The sequence below is a fragment of the Arachis hypogaea genome, chromosome 12 (assembly GCF_003086295.3).
Source record: "Arachis hypogaea cultivar Tifrunner chromosome 12, arahy.Tifrunner.gnm2.J5K5, whole genome shotgun sequence".
Classification (NCBI taxonomy): Eukaryota; Viridiplantae; Streptophyta; class Magnoliopsida; order Fabales; family Fabaceae; genus Arachis; species Arachis hypogaea.
Genome location: NC_092047.1, coordinates 117715708 through 117731332, shown reverse-complemented (window position 1 = coordinate 117731332; position 15625 = coordinate 117715708). Strand labels below are relative to the sequence as shown.

Here is a 15625-nt window from a genome sequence, read left to right as displayed (position 1 = left end):
GAGGGGCGCAAAGTGGTTGAGAAGGGGCTCTCTTGGAGCGTTGGCACATGCTCAAAAATTAGAATCTTTGAAGACCCGTGGCTTTCACCTCCCTATCCTTTCACTGTCCATCTACAATCAGCTCATCAAGCATCCAACAATTTTCTGGGTTAAAGATCTAATTACTTCAAACGGCCAGTGGAATACAAATATGATTCAGCAAGTTTTTACCGAAGACATTAGTAGCAAAATTTTATCAGTTCTGATTGAAGGTGATAGTGATAAAATTAAATGGGCTTTGCACAGATCAAACACTTATAGTGTCGCTGCAGGATACCAGATTGCCTACAACTTTTTCCACGAGCCCTTGGAGCTTGGCCCTCCAAATTTGCGTCTGAAGGACCTTTGGACATCCCTATGGAAGCTCTCAGCCCCCCACAAAATCCAAATCTTCCTCTGGAAAGCATGCCATGAATGTCTACTAGTCTCCTCTCTTCTCCATCACCGATTCCCGTCCACTAGTGAAATCTGCCCTTGCTGTCACGAAACAGAGGAAATCCAGCTTCATTGCTTGGTTAAATGCAGAGAAACACAAGAAATCTGGGAGCATTTTCAACTCAACTGGTGTTTACCTAGCTCGGAGGCCATTGAATTCAGCTCATGGTGGTTGGCGTTAGTTCGAGGGCATGGTAGAACATGAGGGAACTCGCTGCTGCAACAGATTGCTGTAATCCTTTGGTTGATTTGGAAGGAACGAAATAGCTGGTTCTATGAGGGCACACGCCGCAACCCAGTGGAAGTAATAGCCTCGGCGACGAAGCTAGTCAGAGAAATGAGAGACCTTCCTCATCACTCTCTCCCTTAGTTGCTCTTACCAATGTTTCACTTTTTTCTTTTGATGTTAAATTTGGTCTCTTCAGATGACCTTTTGGGAGATTCCCTTTTGCTTATTTCAGTCATTGTAATGTGGACACCTCATTCTATTTCTTTAATGAAATTTCATTGCCTTTGAAAAAAAAAAGAAATAAGTAACTGTAAAATATTTTTGAATTATGTTAGGAGGGTAATTAAAATAAGAAATAGAAAATTGGACACCAAATTTCATGTATTGGCATTATATATATATATATATATTATTTTTTTAAATTTTTGAGATTCATTAAGAATTGAAGTCAAAATCTTTCTAATATAAAATTATGATATTATATCATAAAATTACTTATCTCAAAAGTTTAAACTGACAAGAAAAAATAAATTAATGATTATATCTCTAATATTTATTATATCCAACTTTATAATATGAAAACAAGTTAAATTTGATGTTTAACTCAGTTGTCTTGTTTTAGACTTTCAAATACTTTATTCAATGATGAGATTCACAGAATAGTGTCTCAATTTTAGTAGGATTAATGAGATTCGAAAAGGAGAATTGTATAGATTAAATGGGATACTATGACAAAACCCAAAAAAAAAGTGGGTTCGGAATAAAAGATTTATGGACACAGAATCTAGCTTTATTCGAAAAACAGTGATGACGAATTACTAAATATCCTAATTCAACTATTTCCAGATTACTAAAGGGCAAATACTTTAGATATAGTGATATATTGAGAGCTGAGTTAGGTAATGTACTTTCTTGAGGGTGATACAGCATTTTGGAGGCCCGAAAAGTAATTGAAAAAAGCTTGTCATGAAGAATAAGCTCTGGATCGTCAGTCATAATTACCTAAGATTCTTGGCTGCCTCCTCCGATGTCGTTCACTGTTCCCTTATCAGGCTTCTAGCAGCAACTGACCCATACTCAATAGAGTCTGTTCTATGTCAGCGATCTAATGACTCTTGAACGAAAATAAAACCAAACACTAATAGAGTCTACCTTCACTGCGGCCATTAGCTCGAGAATCATGTCAATAACACCAGCAGAAGGGGAAGATAAAATTAATTGGATTTGGTCCAAATTAGGAACATATGAGATAAATTCAGGTTATAAAATTGCCTATTCTTTTTATCATCCACCACTTTTTTAATACTCCCAATCTTTCTAAAACCACAAAAATTGAGAAAGTCTATGAAAAATAAAGTTACCTCACAGAATAAAGATTATTTTGTGGAAATATTTACATGAAAAATTTCCGATGATGAATTTATTGCATAGTAAATTTTCAGGCACTCCTAGCACTTACTCTTGCTACCTAATCTAAGAAGAAATTATATGTCATTGTCTCTTTCAATGTCTCTTCTCTGCAACAATTTGGAGATCAACATTGATTAATAAAAATGTGTGGAGCGATCGTTCAGAATCTTTCTCCTATTGGTGGCAGAAAACTTCCATGCGTAAAACTGAAAATCTTGATGAATGCTGACTAAACATATTTCTGTTAGTGTTCTCTTGGAATTACTAAAAGACAAAAAACTGATACATCTTTGACAAAAAAATGAATTATGCAAATCAATTGGCTCAAGACTCCCACAAACTAACAAACGAGATCCTGAAAGCAAGACTTGCTTGAATTTTTGGTTTATTGTATTTGAATGCTTCACTACATTACTTTACTCTTTCGTTACTCTTTCTCTTTATTTCTTTTTGTTTTGGCACATGTGTTGGTGTTATTTGGGAGACCCCACTTCTTTTATTGTTTCTAATTTTGGGTTCTCTATTATTTTTTTAGTTCTAATAAATAATATATATCTTTATAACTTATGTGTATGTATGTGTACATGTGTCAAATAAAAAATTAAAATTAATATATCTATATATCTCATCTTTTATTGTATTCGAATACCTCATCTTTTGTTGTATACCCTATCAGTGGTCGTAGGATATACTATTTAAGTATTTATTAACATATAATTCAATAATAGTCTAACCTTAATATAAATTATCGATATAAAATTGTTAAATTTATATAATTGGTTTACCTTATCAAGTATTAACCAATCTCTTAGCAACTAATCTTTTACCTGTCTCTTTTGAATTTGAAATTTTATGTTAGTTTCTTGTCCTCGTTTTATAGATACAGTATACCATGATTACACTTAATTATATAAGTGATGAGACAGAAAGATGTACCTATCTTCATACTATTTTGTTGCAAACTCCTTACATGGTTAATCAATTAGATATAAATTTAACTCAAAAGTTACCTATTATCTATGCATAATTTATATAAAAGAAAGAGAATTCTAATGGAAATTATTACAGCGGAGATAATCACTCTTCAAAATTTAAAAACCAGAAATCATTAAACATCAAAGCCGTCTTAGCTCAGCGGTAGAGCGCGTGGCTTTTAACCACGTGGTCGTGGGTTCGATCCCCACAGACGGCGTTTTCAAGTTTTTAATCCTCTAAATCCAAATTACCATAACATGATCTAAATCCCATTTTTTTCCCCTTTGGATCTAGAACTAGAAACAATGCTGGATCATAAGCAGAAAACAAGTTCAGTTCTTCAACACATCACACAATTTTGTTCCATATATGGTATTACAAAATTACAAATTTGTAATAGGTACATAATTTCATTATATTCTGTATCTATCAGACACACACCCCCTAGTATTCAATTAACATGAAAAAAGAAAAAGAAAAAAAAAAAAACTAACCCATGATAAGAAGAATATAAATGATTAATGAATCAAGAGGCAAATATAAAGACAGGGCGAAGCATGAGATCAAGAAACATGATGCAGGCGCACGATACCGACAAGAACAACAGCCCGTACACGATCCTAACTCCCATGGTTTTATTTTCTCCTTATGTTATTTGATGGCTGAAAAGAAGAAACAGAGAGAGAGGAGAACATGAACACAAGAGAAGAGTAGGAGACGTGAGAAGAGAGTTAAGAATTGATTTGAGATCCAATAAATGTGTGAGAAAGTGGATAAGGCTCTGTTTCTCTGTTTCAATTTCCCAAACTATGTGAGCTTCCAAATACTGAACCCAACACGGACACGTGTCGCCTTGTATCTATCTACACGTGGAAAGCTTAGCGTACATACATATATCATGTTCTTTTTGTTTTTTGTTTTTTTTTTTAATTATTATTACAATTTTATTTTTCGACAGTCATATTAGTTATCACTTATTCACTTATCAATGGAGCTCATAGATAAGTGGTAAATATTTTACCATTTATAATATTTTTATTATATAACATTTTTGTTACATTTTCTAATATTACTTTTTTTTTTTTACCAAAGATATGAGACTCGAACCCGTAACCTCTTAATTAAGTATAGGGAGACTATGTCATTTGAGCTATTACTAATTGACAATTTTCTAATATTACTTGAAAATGAATAAGGTTCATTTCTCATTTAACAATGGTAACTTTGATAAAATACAGTATCAGCGCATATGTTAAAAAAATGAAAGTTGGTAAAATAAAGTTAGTGTATATATATATATTTTTTTGAATGTGCTTAAATACAAGTTGTTAAAGTTTTATCTGTCAAATAATTTATAATTATTATTACTTGGGAACATGAATGTTAGAAGTCAATGAGTTATAATTCAAATGGCATAGTCTCCCCACACTCAATTAAGAGGTTATAGGTTCGAGTCTTCTATCTTTGATAAAAAAAAAACATGAATCTTAGAAAGAATTAACAATAATAAAACTTAAATATAAACAAACAAACATCCATGGGTCCATAGCTCAGTGGTAGAGCATTTGACTGCAGATCAAGAGGTCACCGGTTCGAATCCGGTTGGGCCCTTTTTCACTCTTTTTGTTAATATTCACACATGATAATAGGTTAGTCAGCAGGCATAGTTCTACTGCATCTGTTATCTTTTATTAAGACTTAAAGATCAATTATCTACATCTATATATTTATATTAAAACACAAGATATAGTCAGTTTTCTTAAGAGATTTTTAGATGAGAACAAGAATTTCTGCAGAATTGCTTAATATGGAAAGAGCTTGAGAAGTAAACAACCAAAAAAATATTCATGTGCTGTGTTTTCTATGTCTTATCCATTGCTTGCTTAAATCTTGATGCCAATACCGAAAGAATTTAGAAGGCTGATTAATTGGATTTATCAGCCAAATTGATGATTTAGCTTCACAAGAGTGACAGAGTATATTTTTATGTATGAATATGAGAGTTTATACTGGTGTAAATGTGGTTTTTGATTGGTCTAATTTTACTTCTACTTTGCATACTGTTCTGTTATGAACTTTGCTCATTTCCCAAACTTGAGTTTGATTGCAAAATTTACAAAACACTTTACATGAAAAATTGTTTACCTTTCATATATTGTGCAAATGATTAATTTCACCAAGTAGAGAAGAAAAGATAAAAACCAAACGTGACATAGCATAGAAATGAATAATACTCAAGTTTAGATGTTAAAGAGTGTGATTTCTCAAGAAGGCTCTGCAAGCAGGAGATTTTACAGTGAAATTGAAATACATATGAAATGTCAGTATAAGACACCTTCACATCAGAGGTGATCTTTGAAGAATTCATATGCAGAAATTGGTTTTGTACATCACATTTTATTTCGAACGGAATTACAAGGCGCTCGGCAACTTCAACGAGTCATAGGAACTGTTTAAAACATCCATTCTTGCTTCCCTGATTGTTCCAAAAAAGTCTGATGGATATGCACCCAAGTGAACCAATTGGACTCCTGAAATGCAAAATACATTCTTCTCAGCAAACATTAGAGAACGTATTACAAGATTATAGCATACATCTGATTCCGTGTTTGAAGGAAACCCCGAACCCGCTTTCAGGCAAAGCTTTCCAAATGCAAAACCAAACATGCTATTAATACAATCACAAGTTTACCACACACCTTTGTACTCATAATGGCAGTGACAACACAACCTTGCCGTTCTTCACCTACAATGTTGACAAATATTAGGTAGAAGTAAAATGTACAACACAGTTTTCTAATCGGATTATGGATGCCAACTACAACTCCTAGCAAATAAGTTATTAAGTAAACACATTCTAAATTTAAGGATAGGGATAATAATAAACACTTGGTTATTTTGAGAGATGTAAAGGGGAGGGAAATGGAGAAAAAGAAAAAAAAATACAATGGAAAATTAAGGGAAACTTATACCATATAGTTCCCACTTGTCAAACTTCAATAGCCATGTATCCGAACCAATCTGTGAAGCTGACACATCATCCACCCAAATCTTCAATGGTTTTCCTTGGCTGTCACCGTACACCTTCCTCAAAATATTTAGATGGTCCTTGATATGATGCTCAGTACCAGAAGGATGGATAAAAATACCGGTTGGATGCTGCATATTAAAGGAAAGAACAACTTAGAAACTTAAAAAGGTGAGATAAGTGATTTTCAGATGCATCCATGAAATAAAAAGGCACTCATAGATTAATGTCCATTTCAAGTAGTTGAAATTGTTGAAAATATTACAAGAGAAGGAAAGTTCTCCAAAAGAAAAATTTAGAAAAAAATTTCTCAAAATAATCAGGAATCTTTTAAGTTTTAACACAAACAAAACACATGATAAGTCTGCAAAAGTAAAGGATGTCAAACATACAGCAACAGCCTTTAGTCCAGCAAGAAACAGCTCAGTGTCCTCAACTTCTGCACGCCTCCACTTTTCCAGTAACAAGTTGAAGTTCACTACTTCGTGTGCTGGATGCGCATTTTCAATGTCTTTTGTAAGATCTGAAACATCTCTAGGCGAAATGTTTGTGCCTAACTTGAAATGACCTATAGCTTGTATAATCCCGGCTGCACATCGCTCTGAGGCATGAAGAATCTTGGGGTTATTTTTAGCATTTGCAGCATACCACTGCAACAATTCTTCTTGGGCATTGCTTACCTATACAATGAACAGAAACAGATGCACTAAGAAAACAGTATCAATCTTGATTAATAAGGTAAAGCATGACGATAAAATGGATGGAACACCAACCATGACGCCATGGACTCCTGGAATGCTGAACAGCTCAGCATCATTTCCAGAGTCACCACAAACAAGAGTATTAACAGGTCGTTTTCCTTCGCTCTCAAATTTTTTGAGCAGATAAGCAAGAGCTTGACCTTTGCCAGCACCTTGTGGTAGTATATCCAAATCGATTCCTCCACTATATATTATTTTAACATCCAACTGGTAAAAAATGAGGTAACATTATGGAAACATATACAATATTAAATGAGTAAAGATGTAAAAGGAAATTCTGAATTGTACACACAAAGTACATACAAAATCATTTGACAATGAACAAGCTTCCACAGCACTGAAGAAGGCAGCAATTAACATAAAGGAGTTATGGCCTATGGCTTACCCCACGCCCTTTGAGAACCTTATTAAGGGCCTCTGTCACTTGTTCAACCTTCTCTTTCTTGACATAAAAGCTAACTTTGTGCGGCCTTTGTTCCGTTTCTGCCTGCACTACCAATTATTCCAGATAAGAATCATATCATTCTAAGATGTTAACTCAAAAATAGTTACCACAGAATCAAATAAACCATCATATGCGGACGCCTGAACCGTATCACCTTTTAATCATTTACCTGACGACTAAGTTCAGGAAACTTGCTTGTTTCCTCTATGACTATGTCCTTGTCCCATTTCTGATTCAAAAACTGAACCCAACCATCATCCGGCACCATCGATTTACCATACGTTATCTCGGTCCCTACAGACATTATGGTTATATCTGGAGTTATCATGGGCTTCTCCTTCCTCAACTGTTTGTATAGCGTGGGAGACCTTCCGGTCGAGAAAACTAGCAGGGAATCATGGCGGTAATGCGCTTCCCAAAGCGCATTGAACCTTAAAATGGAAGTGTTCTCAGGGTCATGGTGATCAACCTGCAAAACAAATATACCATAAACAATTCAATTCACACACACCCTCACACATACAAAAGGATTCTTAATGAGAAAAATCAGCAAGTAGATAACTAGAAAACACACCATTGTGTGATCAAGATCCGAAACAATCATGAGCCGCGCAGAAGATTTTAGGCGATCCATGATATTCTTCTGCAAAACCAAAAAAAAAAAAAAAAACCGTTATGTGATTCACATTTTGATTCAGTGCATTGATTACAAAACAGAAATGTGGAAATCAATCAAAGACCTAAGAATGATTAGATTAACTAATAAGCAAGTATATAACTACGTATATAAGCTCTCCCTAACTCAAATATTTTAGGTGATTAAACATTGAAATTCAGAGAGACGATCAAATAAATAAAGAGAATCCATCTCGATTAAGCTTAAAATTTGGAACTTTACCTATAATTCCAAATTAATCAACTAAAACACTCATTTCCCCCCCTCAAAAAACGAAAATTGAAAAAAAGATAAAGAAAAACGGAAAATCGGGGGAATTTGTACCTTTGAGTATGATAATAGATGGAGCTTGTGAAACGAGTGGTCTCTGTGTCTGAATTTGAAGTGTTAAAGAAGAAGAAGAGGAAGAAGAAGAAGAAGAAAGAGGAGTGACAGATGAACATGAAAATGGGAACAATTGGATCCAATTTATTTGCCGCTTTTTCTCTCTGCATTTGGGTCCAATTTTTTTTTATTTTTTTATTTTTCCTTTTTCAGAAATATCTAAAATTTGAATATAATATAATATATCTTACTAAATTGACAATCTTTGCTAATTATTGAATTATGTGATCATTGATAAATAACATTTCAAAGTTTACAATGAAGTATAAAAATTATTTTTTGCAAAACAAATGATTTTTTTTGTTAGAAACAATTCTATTTAAATATTTGAAAATACTAATATTAGTAAATATCATTTTACTGATTGATAAAGAATGCTTATTTCATATGCAAGTATTTCATAAAATAAAAAATACAAAACAAAAATATAAAAGTGCTTTTTTTAAGGAAAAAAAATAGTAAAAACAAAAAAAAGTCCATATTTTCTGATTTTATTTTATATGTTTACTTTTGTTTTTACAAAATTTTAAAAAGTCACAAAAATAAAAATATAAAACAAAACAAACCAAACTCAGCCTAATTATTTGATATGCAAAATTTGATGTCTATTTTGTTGTATTTAATGATTTAGTGATTTTGTATTACTTGGACATAAAGAAAGTGATAGCAGCTTATTCTATATAAAGAGATCTGAAGATAAAAGCATCTCACTCACACATGAGGTAGGCACAAAGATAATGAAATGAAGGGTCATGGTTCCACATGCATTCCCATTTGCCAAACACATTGGATTGGGTAATAGCATCTCAAACACACAAACACAAACCAACCAAAAAGCATAAATAATTCAAAGTAAGTTTAAGAAAATAGTATAGACAGCATATTCTTCAGGAATATTATAACATGTTAGCAATCAATTAATCAATTTCCTTTTGTGATTTTCTATATAAGGGAGCCAAAAAATGTGAATCTAAACCTGAAATTAAAGCTTGGCTTATGCACTATGGATGAGTTAATAATTAGAAAACAGTACTAATTACTTGTTTCATCCTATGTGTCTCACAAATAATAACCAAAACTCACTACAGGTGTTAGAGTTGGATTATAATATTCCACAGTTGAAGTGTGTAATAAGTGTGTTACAGAATGCATGAACAAAGCATGCTTTTCATCAAAGTAATGCAACTCAATAAGCTTACCAGAGATTCAACTATTAAAGTGTTTACTTTGTTGCTGATGAGGATACTGATGCAGCTTATGTAGCTGTCATAATTAAATGTAATGTCAATTCATGAGATAAAATAAGTACAAATAATCTGTCTCATTATATGGTATAGTATAGAGATTTGAAGAGTATAATTTCTAATCTTATAAGTTGGTCAAACTTTTTGAAAATTAGCTAGCACTGTTTGAAAACCAGTTTTTTAGAATTACAATTGCAACCACACAAATTATTCTGATAATATTTGAAGTCACAAATTACAATATTAGCTGCATGTTGTTGCACAAATAGCAATAATCAAAGTTAGTTTTAGAAGTTTCAATTCACATTTTCGGAAACTAATTAAACTTATTCTTTTAAATTCTGAAAATTAATCTAGAGTTTATTAAATTATTAAACTTCTAAGGAAATCGCTATTTGAACATGGCACATGGTGCCCATTATCCACCTTATAAAAATGACAAAATAAGCAATCTACTTTGTTTTTCTTATTTTATCCCTATCATATTATATCATTCAAGCAATGTTTTATGGATGTTATCAATGGATTTACAACATTTTTGTCTTTGTTCCCACAAGGAATCAGTTTCATCAGTTAGTGGAATCCACACTATTCGGCTCACCAGCAAAACTTGCCATTAATTTGCCCTTATCACTCACCGATCATACCCACTAGTACATATGTCATATGATATATGAATATATATGTACACAGCACACTACTCTAACACACTTTCCATTTCCCATCTTCCACTACTGAACCATGCTCAATTTTCCTTTCCTTTCAGCTCCCCAAAAACATGTCTTTTCCAGCTACATCTCTCATCATACACCTTTGCGCCCCACCGTTCAAAATCCAAACTTTCATCCAAAGTTTGAATCTTTAGCTTCTGGGGTTTGCAAAGCAAGTGAATTTCCATCTGGGTATGGCGGTTTGAGAGCAAAAGCTCCAAGAGGGAAAAGGGTGTTGGCTGTGGTGTCATCAGAACCAGTGGTGGAAAGCGAGGGAAGTGGGAGGAGAAGAGAGGAAAGTGGTGAAAGGTTTGATGCAATTGTTATAGGGTCTGGGATTGGAGGGTTAGTTGCAGGGACTCAGCTAGCAGTAAAAGGTGCAAGAGTTTTGGTTTTGGAGAAGTATGTGATTCCTGGTGGAAGCTCTGGTTTTTATCAGAGAGATGGGTATACTTTTGATGTTGGTTCATCTGTCATGTTTGGTTTTAGTGATAAGGTCAGTTTTTTATTTATCTGTTCATCTGTTTATGTGTGTAGTGAATGTTTTATTGTTATATTGTGATTGATATTGTATATAACGAAATTTGAAAAATGTTTAACAACTATTAAATTAAAACATGAGAATGGTAGTAAAAAAATTAGGCTTCATGTTAACCCTGGGTTCTGATCAATTAGGCTTAGAATGTTGCTTAGCTAATTTAATGAATGAAATGATACCTTAGCTTAATGGCTTAATGCCTGAACTGTAAAGTATTGTTTATGTTGAATGGTGCAATTTCAAGTATCATGAACACTGAACTTAAACTTGTGTAGGGTAATCTCAATTTGATTACACAAGCATTGGAAGCAGTTGGTTGCAAGATGCAGGTGATACCTGATCCGACAATGGTCCATTTTCATCTGCCAAATAATCTTTCTGTTCGCGTGCACAAAGAATATGAAAAGTTCATTCAAGAATTGACGAGTTACTTTCCCCACGAAAAGGAGGGTATCCTCAAATTCTTTGGTGAATGCTGGAAGGTTTGTCTTAATTGAGGTGACTGCAGCACCCCCTAAGGCATTTTTGCCTACACTTGTAATTCATCCTTTAAGAGCTTATATCGTATTGTGTTTGCTAGATTTTCAATGCGCTGAATTCGTTAGAGTTGAAGTCGCTGGAGGAGCCACTCTATCTTTTTGGACAGTTTTTTCAGAAACCAGTTGAATGCTTGACCCTAGGTACTTTTCATTTTCTTTATTTATTCCAACATGAGAGGCTACAAACTCTAAAATATACAACATCAGTTCCAAAGATAATTTAACATATGATTCGTTTTTTACATTTTCCCTTAGTTAATTATGATAGAGATTTGATATTGAAGATTTCACCCAATTTGAGAATTATGTCTTGAACAAAGCAAAGGGTGTTATTGTGGAGATTATGTTTGGTGTATTTTTTGTGTTTGTGCTGGTAGACTATATATTTTAAATAGTGAGTGTGTCATGCTAGATATTATTGTACTACTTCTGATAAAAGTTTTCATTAATCATCTGCACCTTTTGAGCTCCCTCCAAATTTTGAGCATTCCGTTAATATTTTGGTACGGTCTAGTGTCGACTTCTCTGATGTATTATAATATGGCAGCTTATTATTTGCCTCAGAATGCCGGGGACATAGCTAGGAAGTACATTAAAGATCCACAGTTGTTGTCTTACATAGATGTTGAGGTAGATGAAACAACTTACTTAATCTGAAGTTTAATCACTGCATTATTTTTCAACTCTGTTGGCCGTGATCAGTAATTTTACTTCATAAAAACTCTGTCATTGCAGTGTTTTTTAGTGAGCACAGTCAATGCTTTGCAGACCCCAATGATCAATGCAAGCATGGTAAATCTGTTGACCTATCTTGCTGCCTACTTGCAGTTTAAGCAATGTTCTTATCATAATTTCCAAAGTGTATTTCAAAGAAAGTTGTGGACAAAACAAAAAATTTAAATACAAAATTGACACTCTGCTATCTGCTATCAAGTATAGTGGCTGACTGCATGTTTTCATTTCTTGCTTTGGTGTTTGAATTTTTTTTGGCCTTCAGGTTCTATGCGATAGGCACTTTGAGGGGATTAACTACCCCATTGGTGGTGTTGGTGGCATTGCAAAGTCCCTGGCGAAAGGTCTAGTCGATAAGGGCAGTGAGATACTATACAAGGCAAATGTCACTAATATCATACTTGATGAGAATGGCAAAGCTGTAAGACATTGGCATAATGAAAATGATGACAAAGGTTAACAATATGTATTTTGTTTAACAAGAATTATACTCCTTTATTTGCAGGTAGGAGTGAGGCTTTCAGATGGAAGAGAATTCTTTGCCAAAACCATAATATCCAATGCTACGAGATGGGACACATTTGGTTGGTCTCAGAATTATCTTAATAAGATAATTTTCATTAAATTTTGAATGATTTTGTATTCTCTCTTGCTCCCCTTTCATTAATGCTTACCCTTACATGCATAATGTTACACACTGTAGGAAAGTTATTAAAGGGAGAAGTGATTCCGAAAGAGGAAGAGAACTTCCAGAATGTTTATGTTAAAGCTCCTTCTTTTCTGTCAATTCACATGGGAGTTAAAGCCGAGGTTTTACCACCTGATACAGATTGCCACCATTTTGTGCTTGAGGTGATTAGAAGTTTCCTCAACTTGATATTTTCTTGGAACCTTTGAATGAATTATCAACTTTGTGTTTCATTAATGTTTCTGCCACTTCTCTAGGACGACTGGACCAAATTGGAGACGTCTTATGGAAGTTTGTTTTTAAGTATACCAACTGTTCTCGATTCATCACTGGCTCCAGAAGGTCGTCACATCCTTCATATATTCACAGTTTCTTCGATGGAGGACTGGGAGGTATGCAATAGTGGTTAGAGTACCACTTATAGACAAAGCTGAAAACCTTTTCTTATGTGCTTCTTATAATTTGGAAACATCCTAATTGTCTTTTATGCCCCCATTTTATTCTCTTGCTAATTAGTGCATCCTCAAAATCTCAAAACACATACTATATCAGTGTTATTTTGTATTTAGGAAATTGGAAGAGAAGAATATGAGGCAAAGAAGCAGTTTGTAGCAGATGAAATCATATGCAGATTAGAGAAGAAATTGTTTCCAGGTCTTAAATCATCCATTGATTTTATGGAGGTATGAGTTGATATATTTGACCTTTGAATTGCATAATAGTTGTGCTGCAACTTCATACATTGTAAGTAAACAATAAAAAACAAGAAAGCATTATCTCAATAGCCTTATTTCTATGCATGTGAGGGTAACAACACTATCATTAAGGGAGTGAAAAGTTTTGGAAACTGAAGCTAGTTGCAAACATAAGCAGGGGTGCTATTATGTATAAATGTTTGAATTATCTGTTTATATGGAGAAAACACTCTCTTAACAATGCATATAACATTTCTTTTTTAGTATTTGATTCTGAGTTATGTAATATTATTATGTGTATGTTCTTTTTGAGATTGTAAGGCCCCATTGTAGGTAGGGACACCAAAGACACACCGGCGGTACCTAGCTCGTGTTGATGGAACTTACGGACCAATGCCTCGCAAAACTCCAAAGGGATTACTGGGAATGCCATTCAATACCACGGTAAGTTTTTACTTCCGAAAGTTAGTAATAGGTTCGATTCTAGAACAATCCATTATACTCGTAGAACTGAGTGATTAAAGTAAGTGATATGTTAATTAAACCTTCAGGGCGTAAATGGTCTTTACTGTGTGGGTGATAGCTGCTTCCCTGGACAAGGTGTTATTGCAGTTGCTTTCTCTGGAGTCATGTGTGCTCATCGAGTTGCTGCAGATATTGGTAAGCTAGAACTTCCCTTTGAAATTGAATATACAATGACTCAATGAGTTTCACATTTTCTATTATGCTTTTCTAATTACTACCAATAACATTTATAGTTGCATCTTTGCTCATGTTAATTTTAGACTTTTAGTACACATAGTGAGAAAGAGATAACAGAATCAGGATATAATTTACTGATTTCGATATTATGTGTTTTTTGGTGTGAAAGAAGAAAAATTAGGGAACAAAGGCAAACAGTAATATGCAGTCTACTTTTACATTGAAGTTAAACTCTTGAAATGTAAGAAAATGTGAAGATAAGATACTGTCTTTGTTATATATATAAAAAAAAGGGATAATATGAAACATTTTCATATATTCTAAACAGTTTTCTTTTTTAAATTTCCTTTTTTTTTTCTATTTGTTTTCCCATGAAATTTTAGAAAAGCATAAAACACTAGAAGTAAAAATAGAAAATGGAAATAGACCATTGAAATGTGGCTTTTCTTTTGCTTGGACTTTCATACCTTCATCTTGAATCTGTTTTTCAAGCAGGGTTGGAGAAGAAGTCACCAGTTATGGATACCATGCTGCTTAGGTTGCTTGGTTGGTTAAGAACACTTGCATGAGGCATAATATAGTTAACATCTTAGATTCTCATAACTTCTGCATCAGCTCAATTTTCATTATAGGATTGCTTCACTGAAGAACAAGACAATAAAAAAGTGTATATTTGTTGTTGTATTATATTGGGGATGGAGGGATTTGCTGTGAAGTGTAAAATGTAAATGATCAATGTATGATTGATAAAGTCTTCTTCATAAAGGTTATATGAAGTGCTTTGTCAAGGTAGTTCAATTCTAAGAAGAAAAAGGAAAACCTAATGTTGGAAGAGCTTGCCTCTATAGTGGATTAACCCAACTTAACTAAGATCAATCAGATTTCAGTGTAATAATCAAATTTATGCGGATAATATTATTGAAATAACACAAGTTGAAAGAAAGAGACCACCTGATGAGACAATATGATTAACCTTTTAATGCATTAATAGGATCAAATAACATCAATTTCGACGAACAATTTAACTGTCTCAACTTAGTTTAGTATAAAGTATAAACTTCAAGCAATCAAAGTTGAATTGCACTATTTATTTATTTTTTAAGTTTGAGATGAATAAATGGCCACAATTATTGGAGGGTGAAGTTGTTAAAAAATTCCATTACTTGTTTTGAAAATTCTTGGACAGAGTGAATGAGACATATAATATGTAGTCCAATTGCAGTCACATACATAACACAACATTGATATATATGATCATGAATGTTTTTGAAATAATATCAAATGTGTTTTAGGATCATATATATATTTTTCCTTTTATTTAAGGTAATGCAGGTCAATTATTGAGATACAAAATCAATAATGGAAAAGGAAAATATTCGTTTTCTTTCTTGTTCA

The 15625-nt window shown here is 33.4% G+C and overlaps 2 protein-coding genes and 2 non-coding genes across 6 annotated transcripts; 3 read left to right on the top strand and 1 right to left on the bottom strand.

Annotated features, from left to right (window-relative positions):
- Positions 1-3233: 3233 nt before the first annotated feature.
- On the top strand, positions 3234-3305 carry TRNAK-UUU (transfer RNA lysine (anticodon UUU)). Its single transcript has one exon. It is a non-coding gene; the product is annotated as a tRNA-Lys (tRNA).
- Positions 3306-4627: 1322 nt separating this feature from the next.
- On the top strand, positions 4628-4699 carry TRNAC-GCA (transfer RNA cysteine (anticodon GCA)). The gene has a single exon. It is a non-coding gene; the product is annotated as a tRNA-Cys (tRNA).
- A 586-nt stretch (positions 4700-5285) lies between these two features.
- Positions 5286-9035, bottom strand: LOC112728709 (sucrose-phosphatase 1). Its single transcript, XM_025778969.3, has 9 exons — positions 8323-9035; positions 7897-7965; positions 7492-7791; positions 7263-7364; positions 6890-7084; positions 6509-6796; positions 6061-6247; positions 5788-5834; positions 5286-5619 (listed from the first exon to the last, which is right to left on the bottom strand). Exons 2-9 carry the CDS (start codon positions 7954-7956, stop codon positions 5542-5544), a joined length of 1257 nt encoding a protein of 418 aa, XP_025634754.1. The 5' UTR covers positions 7957-7965; positions 8323-9035; the 3' UTR covers positions 5286-5541.
- An 864-nt stretch (positions 9036-9899) lies between these two features.
- Positions 9900-15062, top strand: LOC112728700 (prolycopene isomerase, chloroplastic). 3 transcript variants are annotated; one of them, XR_011868970.1, is made up of 13 exons: positions 9900-10832; positions 11150-11356; positions 11455-11554; positions 11961-12043; positions 12149-12205; positions 12411-12566; positions 12651-12729; positions 12849-12997; positions 13091-13225; positions 13403-13516; positions 13842-13972; positions 14080-14188; positions 14726-15062. XR_011868970.1 is itself a non-coding variant. In XM_025778959.3 (13 exons), the coding sequence occupies exons 1-13, from the start codon at positions 10368-10370 to the stop codon at positions 14797-14799; spliced, it is 1839 nt and encodes a 612-aa protein (XP_025634744.1). In that variant the 5' UTR covers positions 9900-10367; the 3' UTR covers positions 14800-15062. The 3 variants fall into 3 exon arrangements, 2 of the variants coding, with proteins under 2 accessions (XP_025634744.1, XP_025634747.1); XM_025778959.3 differs by having other exon boundaries at positions 13862-13972; XM_025778962.2 differs by having other exon boundaries at positions 10569-10836; positions 13862-13972.
- Positions 15063-15625: the final 563 nt, after the last annotated feature.

Bases quoted from the DNA above. Each gene is read 5' to 3' on its own strand.
- LOC112728709 (XM_025778969.3), bottom strand. From the start codon at position 7,956: ATGGATCGCCTAAAATCTTCTGCGCGGCTCATGATTGTTTCGGATCTT. The intron at 7,792-7,896 runs GTGTGTTTTCTA...TTTGTTTTGCAG, and splicing joins CGGATCTTGATCACACAATG to GTTGATCACCATGACCCTGA. The intron at 6,248-6,508 runs GTATGTTTGACA...TTTAATATGCAG, and splicing joins CTGGACTAAAGGCTGTTGCT to CATCCAACCGGTATTTTTAT.
- LOC112728700 (XM_025778959.3), top strand. From the start codon at position 10,368: ATGCTCAATTTTCCTTTCCTTTCAGCTCCCCAAAAACATGTCTTTTCC. The intron at 12,206-12,410 runs GTAAATCTGTTG...TTTGGCCTTCAG, and splicing joins CAATGATCAATGCAAGCATG to GTTCTATGCGATAGGCACTT. The intron at 13,973-14,079 runs GTAAGTTTTTAC...TTAAACCTTCAG, and splicing joins GAATGCCATTCAATACCACG to GGCGTAAATGGTCTTTACTG.